General features: G+C 55.1%; 1 protein-coding gene and 1 long non-coding RNA gene across 7 annotated transcripts in view; one reads left to right on the top strand and one right to left on the bottom strand.

The window, feature by feature from the left end:
• The window catches only part of PTCH1 (patched 1), a 70,562-nt gene extending 58,557 nt beyond the window's left edge, over positions 1–12,005 (bottom strand). For 2 of the 6 annotated variants that reach the window (XM_072834806.1, XM_072834800.1), the window contains exons 1-2: positions 3,531–3,725; positions 1,671–1,863 (exon numbers count right to left, since the gene is read on the bottom strand). In XM_072834806.1, coding sequence (XP_072690907.1) covers positions 1,671–1,863; positions 3,531–3,725 — 388 coding nt within the window. Of the gene's footprint in view, positions 1–1,030; positions 1,133–1,670; positions 1,864–2,278; positions 2,433–2,554; positions 2,787–3,530; positions 3,726–11,874 lie in introns of those variants that run through there. The other 4 variants (XM_072834814.1, XM_072834844.1, XM_072834824.1 and 1 more) reach the window with 4 other exon arrangements.
• Positions 6,276–8,943, top strand: LOC140638087 (uncharacterized). The gene is made up of 2 exons (XR_012035268.1): positions 6,276–6,356; positions 6,783–8,943. It is a non-coding gene; the product is annotated as an uncharacterized lncRNA (long non-coding RNA).
• Positions 12,006–14,296: the final 2,291 nt, after the last annotated feature.

Raw genomic sequence — 14,296 nt, 5'->3', positions numbered from 1 at the left:
ACTGCAAGCCCACCCAACTAATATTTCTAAGTGTGTGGATTTGTGTACAGAGAGCGTCTCACAGACTTCAATGACCCTTACAGGGTAGGTACTCTGTAAACTCGGTGCTAAGACATGCTAGGTGCTCAATAAAACCCTTCTTTTGCCTACTAACGACACCAAAGTGCTCAACTGAGGTAAATTACTACCCCCAAGGATTCAATACAAAGAATACTTTTGTATATATCACCAACCTATTTAAAGAAATAATATTTTCTGGTCTTAATTATTTGCACTATTAATTGTCACTTCTCAATTAAAGACTCCACTATAAGGTTGCAAAACACCCAGAGCTGAATCTTCACAAACAAGGCAAAGTTACAATATTCTCTAGTTCTCCAACAGCATCCTGAAAGATCACTGACGTAATTACAAAATACAACTCTTAGGCTTCCAAATTTTGTTAGGCAGCTTTGGCTAGGAATGCTCCAGATATTCTGGTTCAAAACATCTACATAATTACCTCAATTCTTCCTTCCGAACCCACTGTGAGCGATATCCAAGGGCAGTATTTAGGGGTTAAAATGTTTCCAAAAAGCAAGACTGCTACTTTCCAGAAAAAGAATTTAAAAAACCACCACCCATAAAAAGAACCCAAAAAACAAAAACCCCCGCATCACCATAAGAATGTAAAACGTTCCCGTCTCAAGGGGGGAGGGGATCTATTTTGAATTTACAACTGATTGAAAAAAGAAAAAAAAAAAAAAAAGGCTTTAAGAACCCCCAAAATGAGGAATCTGGATAAAAGACTGGTAGAAGGCCTTGTAGAGCTCCTGTGTGGCCCCTCCCTCCCAACCCGAGCTCTTAAAACACATTTCTTATCTCATGCTGCAAATCGCAGCCTTGCCCCGAAATCATTCCATTTAAAAAGCCCCCACCCTCGAGGAAACATTAATCTATTTTGCAAACATGCGTTCCAATCTATGCTTTCCTGTTTTTTTTTTTTTTCAACTCTTTCCCTCCCCACCCCCCCCCCCGTTTTTTTTGGTACCTTGAGACAAATGTTTTTTTCCCCCAGAGTTGAAAGCTGTCCAAAAACAGGACCACACACGCCGCCGCCTCCGCAGGCCCGCGCTGCGCCCGCCCCCCGCCCTCCCCGAGCGGCGGCCGCCGGGGGCGCGCGCACTCCCTGCAGCCGAAGGGGTGGCCTCTCTCGGCCCCCCCACCTCTTTCTCTTTGGACGCGGTGGGTGGGGGCGGGGAAGGGCAGGGCGCCGAGGCCCCGAGCCAGGAGTCGGGAGGCCTTCCTCCGGCCGCGTCTCGGGCGCGGCGGCGGCGGGCGGCGGCGGCGGCGGGCCCCGGGGGCCCCCGGGCGCCCCCGGGCGCGGGCAGTGGTCTGTCCCGCGGAGGGGCCCCGCGCCCCCGCCGGCCCGCCCTCGCCGCTCGCTCTCACAACACCTAGCGAAACGCAGCGCCCCGAGTAGATTACAGCGCGGCCTTTGTCGGGCGGGCCTGGCTCCGGGCCAGGCGCCCAAACAATAAACAATTCCCCCTGGTGCGGGCAGGGGGTTCTCGTCGCCACAGCAAGGCCCTAGGTGTACGCTCGGCGAATATCTTTATCAGTTGGGAGGAGGATGGCGAAGGGGCCCGGGCGGGGGGGCGCGAGGGCGCCGCGGCGCGCTGGTCTCTTACCTTCCACCCACAGCTCCTCCACGTTGGTCTCGAGATTAGCTGCCTTTAATCCCACAGCGAAGGCCCCAAATATGAGGAGGCCCACAACCAAGAACTTGCCGCAGTTTTTTTGAATGTAACAACCCAGTTTAAATAAGAGTCTCTGAAACTTCGCTCTCAGCCACAGCGGCGCTTTCCGGCCAGTAGCTTTCCCCTGAGGACGAAGCAGAAGGAGGAGTGAGCGCCGGGGAGTCGCGGCCCGCGCGTCCACGCCCGCCTGCGCCCCCGCCCGCCTGCGCCCCCGCCCGCGGACCCCGCGACGGCCGTGCGGAGGGGGTGCCCTGCGGCCTGGAGCCCAGGCCCGCCCGGTAACGCGAGCGGCGTGGGGAGGCCTGCGCAGGAAGCGGAGTCGGGCGGCAGCGTGGGAGCTGCGCCTCGGCGACAGCAGGGCGCCCCCACGCGCGACCCGCGCCGCATCCCCGGAGGTCTTGGGGGCGCGGGGGATGAGGGCCGCAAGAACAGAGGGAAGGGGGAGCCGAGGCAGGGAGGGCAGAAATCACTCCGCACGGGCAACGTTCACACCGGGGCTGGGACGGGAGGGGCCGCGCAACCCCTGCGGAGGAGCCCACCATTTAAGGACCAAGCCACGGTCGCTTCCCCGCGGGCCAGGCGCCATCCTTCACCGCCCGGGGTGCCCGGCGGGCTGGGGACTGGGGTTGGGAGCCGAGCGCACTCTGGGGACGCCGTCCGGCGGGCTCCCCGATCCTGCCCCCGCCCGAGGTGGTAGTAAGTGGGGACACACGTGGTGAGCGCGGCCGCCGGGGCTCACTCGCGACGCACTTCCCTAGCGTCGGGAGACGCTGTGTGAGCTGAATTAGGAAGTGGGGCAGCCATCTGCAACTTACGACAGTGTTTGTGATCGGAAGAGGGCAGCCACATGGATCTTTCCCTCCTCTCCCTTCCCATCTGGTTAAACGTAAAAAGTAGCCAAGCGCACGGGGGAAGGGCCCCGGCCGGCGCAGGCAGGGGTCCCGGCTGGGCTGCGGCTGATCCCGGCGGCGGCGTGATCTCGGCGCTGGCCGCTGCCCCGGCGGGCCCCCGTCTGGGTGCTCGCCTTCCCCGGATTCCACACATTGCAGCGAGCCTCGTAAACACAATGAACCCGGCCGCTTGGCAGACCCGCACCGCGGACTTAAGGTGGCAATTTGTTTACAACTTTCCCTCTCCCCCCAGGCTCTGGGAAGAGGCGACTCAAAAACTGAAAAGGAAGAGGGGAGATGCCCTCTTCCAAGGATAATTTTTAAGGGGGCAGAGATTTCGTGCTCAACAAAAGCAAAACCGGCTGCCAAAAAAGGAAACCACCTTTATTTCGGCTCCCTCCCCCCCTTCCTCTCTCCGCCTCTCTCCACTCCGCCTCCCCCCTCCAAGATGTTAAGAAATGTGGCAGCATTACAGGGGTTTGGGTTGCAAATAGGGGCAGGGGCGCGGGAGCTGGGGTCTCCCGGGCCGGGGGCACCGGGCGCTGCCGCGCGGCGGCCGCCCTCGAGGTGGTCCGCGGTGGACCGCTTTCCAGTGCTCCGGAAAAGGCATGCCGGGGAGGGCGCGTGCACACGCGCGCACACACACACACACACACACACACACACACACACACACACAGACACCCTCCACCCCCTGCGGACCTCAGACAGCCCTTTCCTCCCAGGACCAGAGGGAGGGTTTGAATTTTTCAATCCCCACTTGTCTGCTGCTTTTGCTGGAGAGGTGTGTGTGAGTGCTTGCGTGCGTGCGTGCGTGTGCGTGTGTGTGTGTGTGGCGGGGGCGATCCCAAAGAGGAAGAGGAGGGAAGAGTGGGAGGAGAGGAGAGAGTCTGAAATGCACCTTGGAAATCTGCTCCAGAGCGAAGGCGGCGTCGCAGTAGCTGGGCCGGTGCAGATAGTCCCGGTCCAGCGCGGCGCTGCGGCGCAGCCCCCCGGCCCGTCTGCGTCTCCCGCCGCCGGCCGGCCGGCCGGGGGCCCCGCTGCCGCCGCCACCGCCGCGGTCCTGGGGCTCCGCGGCGTTACCAGCCGAGGCCATGTTGCCGCCGCCGCCGCCGCCGCCGCCGCCGCCGCCGCGGGAACCGAGGCTTCCCGGACGGCCCGGCGCGCTGCTGCCGCCGCTGCGGGCTCCCGGCGCGCCCGGGCGCTCGGCCGGCGAGGACGCTGCTGGCCGCCGGCTGTTCGGGCTGGGGCTCCGGGTGACAGACCTGCCGCTGTCGCTGCCGCTGCTGCTGCTGCTGCTCACACGGCGGGGGCTGCTGCCGCTGCGGCCGCAGCCGCTGCCGGGGAGTCAGACCCTGCGCCTTCCATTGCCACATCGCGCGGGGGTCCCGAGGTCTCTGCGGCCGCCGCTGCCCACATCCAGTTCTCGGGAGGGCGGGAGCCGGCGCGCGGAGCCAGCCTGTCCTTCGGGCGCTCGCGCGGCGCTCCTCGAGATCCCCGACTCCCCCTGCCCGCCCCCCGCCCCGCGCCGCGACCCCTTCACTGCAGAAAGCGCCAGCAAATCCCTGCGGCTCCCGCCGGCCGCGCCGGCTCCCTCGGCGCCTCCCGGGTCGCGCGAGCGGCCGCGGAGGGTGAGCACGGAGCCACCGCCGCGCGGTCCGTGGGTGCCTGGCGGGTCTCAGCGCTGCCTGGCCGGGGCCGCCGCCGCCGCCGCTCCTGCCGCGGCGGGTGCTGCTGGCGGTGGCGGCTGCTGAAGCTGCTGCTCGGGCTGCTCGGGCTCTGGCTGCTGGGCTCGCGGTGGCTGTTCGGTCCCGGACTCTGCTTTCTCGTGCTCCTCGCCGACCCGCTGGACCATTCTGCCCCAGTGCAGCGCGCCTCTCTCGCTCCCGGGACCTGGGGACTCCGCTCTGTGTGTGTGCAGCGGGCAGCGGCCGCAGCAGCTCCTTGATTCAATAGATGAGATGGAAGAAGAAAAAAAAGAACTCTCTCCATTTGGAGAAAGAGGAGGAGGAGGGGAGGGGGTGGAGGGGGAGAGACCGAGCGAAAGAGAAAAAGGCTGGAGCTCCCGCCCCCGGGGCTGTCAGATGGCTTGGGTTTCTGCGACGCGATTGGCTCGCGGAGGGCAGAAATTACTCAGCAAACATGACTATTATTAGCTGCTTAGCAACAGCTCACCAAAGTAGAGAGACCACCCAGGTAGGCAACCCCAGTGTGTGCATCCCCGGCTTCGGGGGGAGCCTCCGAGAGCGCCAACCTTCTTGCATGCAATACTTCCATTAAGGAATGCTCCCCCTCCCTTTTCTTTCTTATTCCTTTTCTTTTCTACAGTGTCTTCTTTTTGTAAGACGCCTTTTGCGCGCGCGCACACACTCACACACACACACACACACACACACACACACGAGCATTTGCCTCGCGATAGACAGGGGGGGAAATGTAATATTTTTTTAAGCGCTTAAACAATTTCTGAAATTCCTCAAAGAAAACCCTTTCAGAAGCACCTTGGCCTCCAGCTGCAGCAAACACTGGGAGGTCCGGCTTGAATTCCCAGGCCTGCACCAATAATGACAGGGTGGTGGATAGTGCGCCAGTGTGTGCCAGATTTTTTTTTTCTCCTCTTTTCTTTTTTAACTAAAGAGAAGACTTAGGCTCTCGCAGGGAACAACGCCTCGCATTAAGATAAACAAAATGGAAAGTTAAAGAGGAAAGTAAGGACGTTGAGAAAAGCCACCCTTTCTTAAAATCCTTCCCCCCCCCCACCCCAATACCCATGGCAGCACAGTCCCCGTTTGAAGGAGTCAGAGTTTTAAAAACGTGGAATCGAGACACTGAAGCAGAGGCGTTTTTATTTGAATCTTTAATATGACATATGTAAAAGAGAAACACAGAGTCCTTTTAACAGCCAGGAGCAAAGGAATTGTTTCATTGAGAAAAAAAAGAAAGTTTTCCTATTTGGGGTTCACTTGGACTCCCCCCTCATATCGCCCACATGTCCTTGTTTATTTAAAGTCCGTTTAAAACGTTTTGTTTTTTTTTTTCAAAAACTGGTACGCATCCTGTTATATTTAATAATAGCGTGACGTTGGGGAGAATAAAGGCTTTGATGTTGGATTCATTCGAAACAAATTGTGCGCTGATTGCGAGGACTTGTCAGGACACTGCGGCCAGTGTCACCGAGACATCCCAGGGATTCGCTTCCCGTTGGGGAAGAAAACACGCGACCCTCTGAAGTGGATCCTGGGGCCAGAGACGAATTAAACTCCCTACACAGTTCCGTTTTTTATTTAAATATCATAAAAATGATTAAGAGTGTAACTTGTTTTTCTTGTTTGCGGATTAAGTCCCTCCCTGAGACAAGGACCAGACCCCCACACTCTCGATTCTGTTTCGTTTTAGTATTTTTGCCTTTCTTTTTTAAAAACGTGGTTGAACTGCAGAGGGGAACCCGCGTCAGCCAGAAGCCGATTGCAGCCGTGAAATGGGGCAGTGTGGCTTTAAGATGCACACGGTGTGTGTTCATTGAAAAAAAAGAAGAAAGAAAGGAAAGAAAGAAACCCAGATGGAGGGAAAGGGGGAGGAGCAGAGAGCAGGCGGAGCCCACGCGCCCACGTGACCCAGGGCCGGGCCGGGGCGGTGCGCGGGGCGGCCGGAGGCCTGAGCGCGCGCGTCTGCGTCCGCCTGCGCGCACCCGAGCTCCGGGACTCCCCGCGCGGCCCCGGCGGAGCAGGTAGGGGAGTCGGTGCGCCTGGCTCGCGCCCGGCGGATTCTAAGGCTCCGGCGCGGCCTCCCAGGAACCCAGACACGGCTCGCGCCCCGCCGGCGCGGACCGACGTGCCGGACGCGCCGTAGTACATTCCTGAAGGCGGCCCGGCCCCCTTACGTTGCCCAATGTCCGCGCGGCCTCCTCGCGGCCGGCCAATGGCCGAGCGCACGGGTCCCTTCCCATTCAGCGGCCGGTGTACGCGGCCCCGGCCCGGGGGGACTGCAGCCCCGCGCGCAGGTCACCCGGACGCCTACGCGGCTCCCGGGGGGGACTTGTCGGCCGCCCTCCCCGCCCTCTTCCTTCCTCTTTGGTGGCTTCCACCTCCCTCCTTTCCGTCTCCCCTTTCCTTGCTCCTTCCTCTTCCACCCGTTTCTCTTCCTCTCGATCCAGCCGCACCACCTTCCTTCTAGCCTTATTCTCCTTCCTGGATTCAGCGGGAGGCCCTGTCTCCTGAACTCCAAGCCGGCGGAACGTGTGCAGCACCCCGGGCGAGGTCGGGTGCCCCGCAGGATAGAGACAAAGACGGTAGAGGTGTCTGAGGGTGTTTACGAGATCAAGAGGAGGACCGGAGGACCCGGCCAGCGCGGAAATTCAAAACTCGGAACTCCGAAGGAGCACGTGATTCCGTGCGCCGCTCTGGGAGGGCTGTTAAAGTCCAGAAGAGAAGGCAAGCACCGTGCAATTGAAGTGACACATTAATAAATAATATCGCGGGAAGATTGGGCTCGACACATAGCAAGTTTAATCTTGAAGCGATGTCCTGACCTTTATTATGTTTGATAAAGAACATAAAGTAGGAAAGGTGATTTATTCCAACTTTTCTTACTGAGCGGTTCTGCAGACGAAGTTTCAAGTCAAACTATTAAGTGCTTACCACTGGACATTTTTCAGAGAGTTGGGGGTTGTACCCCTGGTTTTACCTGTCTTTTTAATACTTGAGTCGTGCTGTCTAGCAAAGTAACCATGTAGTGATAGGTTGCTATGTTTGTCTTTTCAAATTCCTTTACAGCGTTTTGTTTGTTTGTTTGTTTTTTTACCAAACATTACTTGTGCCACCCAGTCTTTTATTTACAGCAATTTCAGTTTAGCTACTTGGATTATGGACTTCTAAAATGAAATGATAGGCTATGTACACATCATGGGTCCTTATTACTCTCTGCACGCAGCTGCCTATCCTCGTTCTGACTGCTGCACCATTTGAATGGCAAAGCTCTTCCACTCGGGCTCATTTCCCTCAGTTTGACTTAATTCCTAAACGTTTTGAACATTGATCTCCCGGGTTTTCAGCGCCCTCAGCCTCCTCACCCGCTGTTTGATAGGTTAACTTTTCAGCATCTCAGACAATAGTCCTTGCCTGTAAATTCTACCCATCGGTTCCAGGACGCAGTCCGCAGCCAGGGCTCTAACGAGCGCTATCTTAATCTCCCCACCCCCACCCACCGCTTCCCCTGTGGTCTGCTTTTTTCCTACACAGAGATGAATTACTTTGAGGATCTAATTGGCCTTGTTTCTGTAACGTTTTAAGAAAGGGAAGAGGAGCTAGTGTAAAAGCCTGCTCGACTTGGGTGGTCAGGGCTGAGGCTGCCCCCAATTTGCCTCATTGCTGATGCATGCGAGTGCGACATTCCCAGCGATAATGTTGTTCCTAATCAATCTGCCCTTATTTACATTTGTAAGCGTTGTCGGCTTTAATATGCATGCCCTGTGCAGGGGACCGCTGCGCCACACCGGGTTTGTTAACTTCAACTAACCATAAGAATTCTCCAGACCTGAGATGAGGCTGGCTGGAGGAGCCAGGCCTGTGAAGGTGTCTGCTGGGAACAGTCCCTTTAATGGCCTCTCTGGAGTGTGGCTCCCCTCCTGAGAGTTACCAAATAAGTGAGAGCTTGGATCTTTTCAACCAGCAGGAGTTGCTGGCTCACTTTGGAGCAACAGTAGAGTGTTCTGTTTCCCCTTTCCAGGTAAAGGGGAATGCATCATCTCAATGCATCAATTGTCATTTAGGTCATCCCATTATGATCCAAGACTTCATAGGAATCTGTAGTTTTCAAACAGATTTCCTTAAACTTTTAAAATATGAATATGAAAAATATTTCCCCTTTTCTGCTCCAGTACTTCGAATCTGTGGCCACACTACATACATCTCAAAAATGACATCTGATTATCCAAGTGATAACACTGAAATGAAACATCTGCCCTTTGTATTCGGACATTCCATCGATAAGCAATTGTGGGAGCTGGACTTGGTTGGGTAACTAGAAACCATGGTGAGATTTAACTTTTCACTGGTTTCTCAGATCCAATGAAATGGGTCTTTAAGATCTAGTGTAATTTAGCTAATTTTTGCAGAGTAGAAATGAATAAAGGGGTAAATGTATTCTAGTAAGTTGACTCTGGGTCTTGTTATAATTTTGCCTGAGCTTAATAATTCTTTTCCATAAATGCAAAGAATTGCAAATGTTACATTAAGTCCCACAGTATGCCTGTTGAGAGGCTGCGATGGGGAGAGGAACTGGGGATTTGATGTAATATTCTATTTCTGGGTGGGGAGCCCAAGGTACAGGATGTGAGTGATGGGCCAGAGCTTGAGCACTTGAAAGCAGGTACTTTGACTCCGCTCAAGCCAGTATGCCACCATCCACCACATTTTCTTGGCTCCCTAAGAATGCCTTATTATTTTCTCATTGGCAGCTTTTGTATTTACTTAAAGGGGTGATGGTAGAAAATGAGTCTAAGAAGTTTCAGGGGGGAGGGGAAAAAAAAGATTCAGCAGCCACAGAATGAGAAACTCCAAAGCATGACTCTCCTCCCCTTCCCCTTCTACCTTCTGTTCCCTCCCCTATTCCTTCCTCTCCAGGACTGGAGGAAAGGGAACAGCTCTAGCCAACTTGTCAAAATAATGCTGCTAATTACCCCTGATCTCCTTTAATGGGAAGCTGCTCCCAATCCCACAAAGGAGTAAATGAGATGTCTACAGCACAAACCCAGGAGCACTGGCATTTTTTGAGCCAGCAGTGAGCTTAGGATGGGGGCAAAGGGTGGTAGAGGGGAGATGTCCAGAGTAGGTCCCAGAAATCTCCACATTTATTACTCCAGGTTCAAATACTAGCTTGAAAAGGAGAATTAGACTTTATGCGGTACCAAAACTTTTGGTCACCAAATACAGAGAAAATGTTCAGAGCCTACAATGAACTTGAAAGAAAACATAGCATTGATCCTTGTACTGATGTGCCCCCCCCCCCCCAAACCACATCTATCTCCAGTGGATAGAGATGTAGTCTGGAAAGACCCAGACTCTGAACATTTTTTTTTTCCCTTCATCTCTCTCTTGCCTCATCTCTATCTCCCCATCTAATATATCTATATCAAGCTTTGCATTTGGCAGAAGGCACACCATTCATTTTGGTGATCTCTGCCATTGGGTCTTGCAAGAAAAAGAAGCTGAGCAACATGATCCCTTTGACCCACTGCTGGAGCAACAAATTTATTAGAGATATAAGCATGAGAAATGAAAGGGAAGTAAAACAATTCCAGCTTATTGTGTGTCTTTCTTTCATACTGCTAATCCGGTTTACACATCACGCCTACATGTCTCAATAGGGCTTTATACACTGTGGCAGAGGCGGGAGAAAATAAAAGGTGTGTGTGTGTGAGAGAGAGAGGGAGGGAGGGAGAGAGGAGAGGAATGAGGATAAAAACAGGGAAGACAGATAGTTTAATCCATATTGATTTGCTTCATCAGTTTTTCTATCTGTAGAAAGTTGAAGACAATTTGTAAAAGCAGCCTCTCTCCCACCAACAAAATTATTCCAAATGGTGTGAACTCCTATTCAAATAGCTTGTTAGATTAGGACTAGATTATAACCAGAAATTAGATACACTTCTCACAGTGAGTTTGAAATGAAGCTAATACCCCAAATTGAGAATGGGCCTATTGGTGTCCACCTTGATTCAACATTTTAATATAAAAAGATATTGGACTCAAAGACATTTTACACAGCCTTGTGGAAGGAAGCTGGATGACAGCTGGAACACACACAAACTCGCAATTGAAAGCCCCTTGTTTTACAACATGGGTGCACAATGCACCTGAGGCAACAATTTATCCTGAGGTACCACCCAGAAATAATAAGTTACAGTAACAAAGGATGACACCAAAAAGCATTGTCTTTCTTTGTCAAGGCAATTAATTGCATGTTGAACAACTGGAGGAAGAAAGAATTGCACACAGAATGCTGAAAAAGGACTATTGTAGTTCAAGACCTCAGTTATACAATTATGAAATATGTAGGACCGCCCATTGTGAGTCTTTTTTGTTTATGTCTAGTTCTTTTAGATTTTCCCCTCCCCAGGGAGGAAAGAGGGTAAAAATGGAAGAAGATAGTCTTCTCTCCCAGGTCTAGGAAAAGGGAGGTCTCTGGGTGTCTTCCATAGAAAACAATCCATATGGCTCTTCTTAGGTGTTGGGCATGGAGGTCTGAACACTTGGGACTGATCGCTCAAGCACACCCTAGAAGTCACTTTTAACACGAACCTAAATATCTGGAGGCCTAACCCACGTCATCCCAGAGGTACAGTCCCTGAGGTCCTGTGGGCCCAGTGTTGGCATCGGGTCTAAAGGGGTTTGAATCAGCCTGCCCCGCCTCAGGATTCCCATGAGGCCACACTCGGCACCGGCTGGCCGCCGACCTCTTTAATGGGTGGCAGGCACCAGAACGCCCCACTGCGTGGGCGCAAGAGTCAACGCGTGCATCTCCCACCAGCGGCCTCTTCCTGAACCCAGAAAAGCACCTCTGGCCTCTTTTCCCACCAACGGCGGCGGGAGGGGGATGTGTGAGCGCTGGGTTTTTAAGGTGCTTCTCGGCCAGCCCTGGGCGTCGCGCTCCGGGCGTGCGGGTGCGGGTGCGGGAGCGCGTGCGGGAGCAGGAGCGCGCGCCCCTGCCCTCCAGCGGGGCTCCCCGGGCGCCCCCGAGAGCGCGGGGCTCGCTCCGGAGCGCGCTCCGGCCCGCACGCTCCCCGCGGTGCTGTCACTCTCCGCACCCGCCCTCCCAGCCCAGCTCTGCCTCCGCTGGCGAGTCGGGAGCCACCAGCAGGCTGCGGAGCGGAAGCCAAGGTGGCGACCCTTTCAAGCGTGAAAATGGGATCCCGGGCGACCCCCTCCGTGAGAACTCCCCCCGGAGCCATTCCCCGGCCGGGCCCGCCGCAGTTGGCCCCCTCCCCGCCCCGCGGGGCCGGCCTCGGGGAGGAGGGGGGCGGGGGCCCGCGACGAGCGAGCGAGCGTGGAGACCCGGCCGGCGCTCCCGCGCCCCGGCGGCGCACCCCCCGCCCCCAGCCCCGCGGCCCCGGCGCGCCGCCCGCCCCTCCCGCCCGGCCCCGGCCCCGGCCCTCCGTCCGCCGCGCGGGGCGCCCGGCCTCCCGCCCCCCAGCCCCGCGGCCCCGGGGCGCAGGCGGCGGCGGCGGCGGCGGCGGCGGCTGCACTCACCATAGCCGGCCGTCAAGCCCTGCCCGGAGCGCGGGTGCCGATGGCGCGGACGCTGCGCTTGAGTTTCACATCAATTCCTTTTTCCCCCTCGCCCCCCTGTCCTGGTCCTGCGCTCCTCCGTCTTCTCCCCGTCTTCCCTCGTCTACCCCTAGCCTCGTCGCTGCGGGCCTCTTTGTCTTCCCTGTCGTCGTCTTTTTCTCCGTCTTCGTCTTCGTCTTCTCCTCCTCCTCCTCCGTCTTTACAAAAGGAACGGAAAGTGTAAAAACCTCGGCGCGCTGGGCCGCCGGAGGCTCTCGGCGGAGTGCAGCGCGGACTCACAATTACAAGCCTGTTTCTATTAAGCAGTTCCATGGCCCTCGGCGTGGGTGGTCTGCCGCGCCATAGGCAGGACCTGTCAGGGTCACGTGACGGATCCGAAAACTTTACCCCTTTACAATAAACTCAAGGAAAGCAAAGTAAACTCGAGGAACGTGCTATCAGCACTGCCCTCCTGGGTAAACAGGCGCTCCCCTCCCCGCCTTCCTGGGAGGCGCCGGGTCGCTCGAGCTCCGGCGAGCCCCGGCCCCCCTCCGCCCTGTCTGCGGGGGGCCGCGGGGCGGGGGGTCTCGGCGCGCCACCTCGCCTTCCCCACCTTGCGCGCTCCCACCGCCGCTCCCACCACATACGCGCGCGCACACGCACACGCACACGCACAGGCACACGCATCATTTGCTAACACCGAGCCACTTGCCCGAACCCGGGGGCGGGGGTCGCCTGGGGCGCGGGGAAGCCGCGCTGCAGCGTCCCTAGAGCTCCGAGAAATGCGGGGTGCCGCGAGCGCTGCGGAACACCACCACCTTGCCTGTCCTCAATTCTCAAAGCCCTTTCCTGCTCGCATTCCCACGGAAGCCCTGAGAAGCTGGGAGCATTCGGGTTGACAGGCCCCAGGCTGACGGGGAGGCAGGGAGCCAGGGAAGCCGGGCAGATAACAAGAGCCTCCCCGGGGAAATGTTCAGGGCACCGAGAAGTAAGTGGATTCGCGTCGTTTCTGTCCGAGGTCGCTGGGAAGCTGCTACTTCTGAAGAGACCAAGGTGGAGTCCCAGCTTCATTGGTAGCTGGCTGAGGAATTACTAATTGATATTTGCTTTTTTCCCCTTCCAATTACTGTGGTTTTTGGGGTATGCCACCCAAATGCTCCCACCCACGCTGCCTTCCCAAATGTGGCAAGCTTGGGTGATGGGGTTAGACGGAAGTGCCTCCGTGCCCAAGGGCTGTTAGCCTCTTGCCCTAAATGGAAAGTCCTGTTCCGGAGAGACCCTGCTACAGTGTTGAACATTTTATCTGCTCAAACCTGCAGGGTAGACTTGTGTTTCACACACGGCTGAAAGGTGCTATTTTAAATGGTCCACATTATGAATATAGATGAATGACAGATGGGGGGAAAGTAAGATAATTTATTGAAAATATAAAGAGTTAACCGGCTGGTCTATAAATAAAGCCAGCCTTTCCTCACCTCCTCCTAGGTTGACAGTGTGATTAGGTGTGTGTGTGTGTGTGTGTGTGCACGCGCACGCACGTGTGTGATATTAAAACACACACACACAACCAACCTAGGAGTCACAGTTGGTCTCCCTTCCCCCAAAGGCGATATACCATTTTTAAATAAGGTTATTTCAGTTTCCAGAGTGCTTATGTTTGAGTTGCATTAAGTAATTAAGCATTGGAATGTTGGGCAGCCCTGTGAATTACGTAGGTCCAGAAAGTCATTTCATACCAATTGACTTTAGGAAAAAAATGTTCTTAAATGGATATTATCCACTTATTCAAGCTGAACATGGATTCTAAGAGTCATAATAATTGGAAAAATAAACCCATCAACATTTCTCTAAGAAACACTACCTTTTGGTGTCATATCAAAAGATCTATTCATACCCTGCTATAAACTTGGATGGGGTAAGGAAGAGGAAGGAAAAATACATCTCCAAATAGAGTAGTCTAGAATATGAAAGAGAAAGGGGAAGATAAGAAAAAAAGAGAAACTGCTTAGCAAAGGACATTAAAATGGCCCACAATAGCTTGTCGTAAGTATGCTGATTTTGCAGAGAAATTCCAGCATGCTTTGCTTTTCCTAATTAAAATGGCACCCCCAACCTCACCCTCTGCAAGCAAGCTTGAGCACAGGCTCCTCAAGTAGGTGGCCAAGGCTGATAATCAGGGGTGGATCCAGGTTTAGTATAGGCTTATGCAGTTTGGGAAGGGTAGGGGCTTCTTTAGGAACTCAAAATTACAAACGCAAAATAGTACTTGGCTGTGGAAGGGGTCTGTTCAGGCAAGAGCCCTGTAGCTGTGTGAGCTTCCTGTCCCCCTTAATGGTGCAGGACAGGAAGATTACAGAGCTAGCCAGATTTCGTGGGTTTTTTAATCCATTAGTTAAGACTGAAT

Source organism: Canis lupus, chromosome 1 (genome assembly GCF_048164855.1).
Source record: "Canis lupus baileyi chromosome 1, mCanLup2.hap1, whole genome shotgun sequence".
Classification (NCBI taxonomy): Eukaryota; Metazoa; Chordata; class Mammalia; order Carnivora; family Canidae; genus Canis; species Canis lupus.
This window is presented reverse-complemented; position numbering and strand designations above follow the sequence as displayed.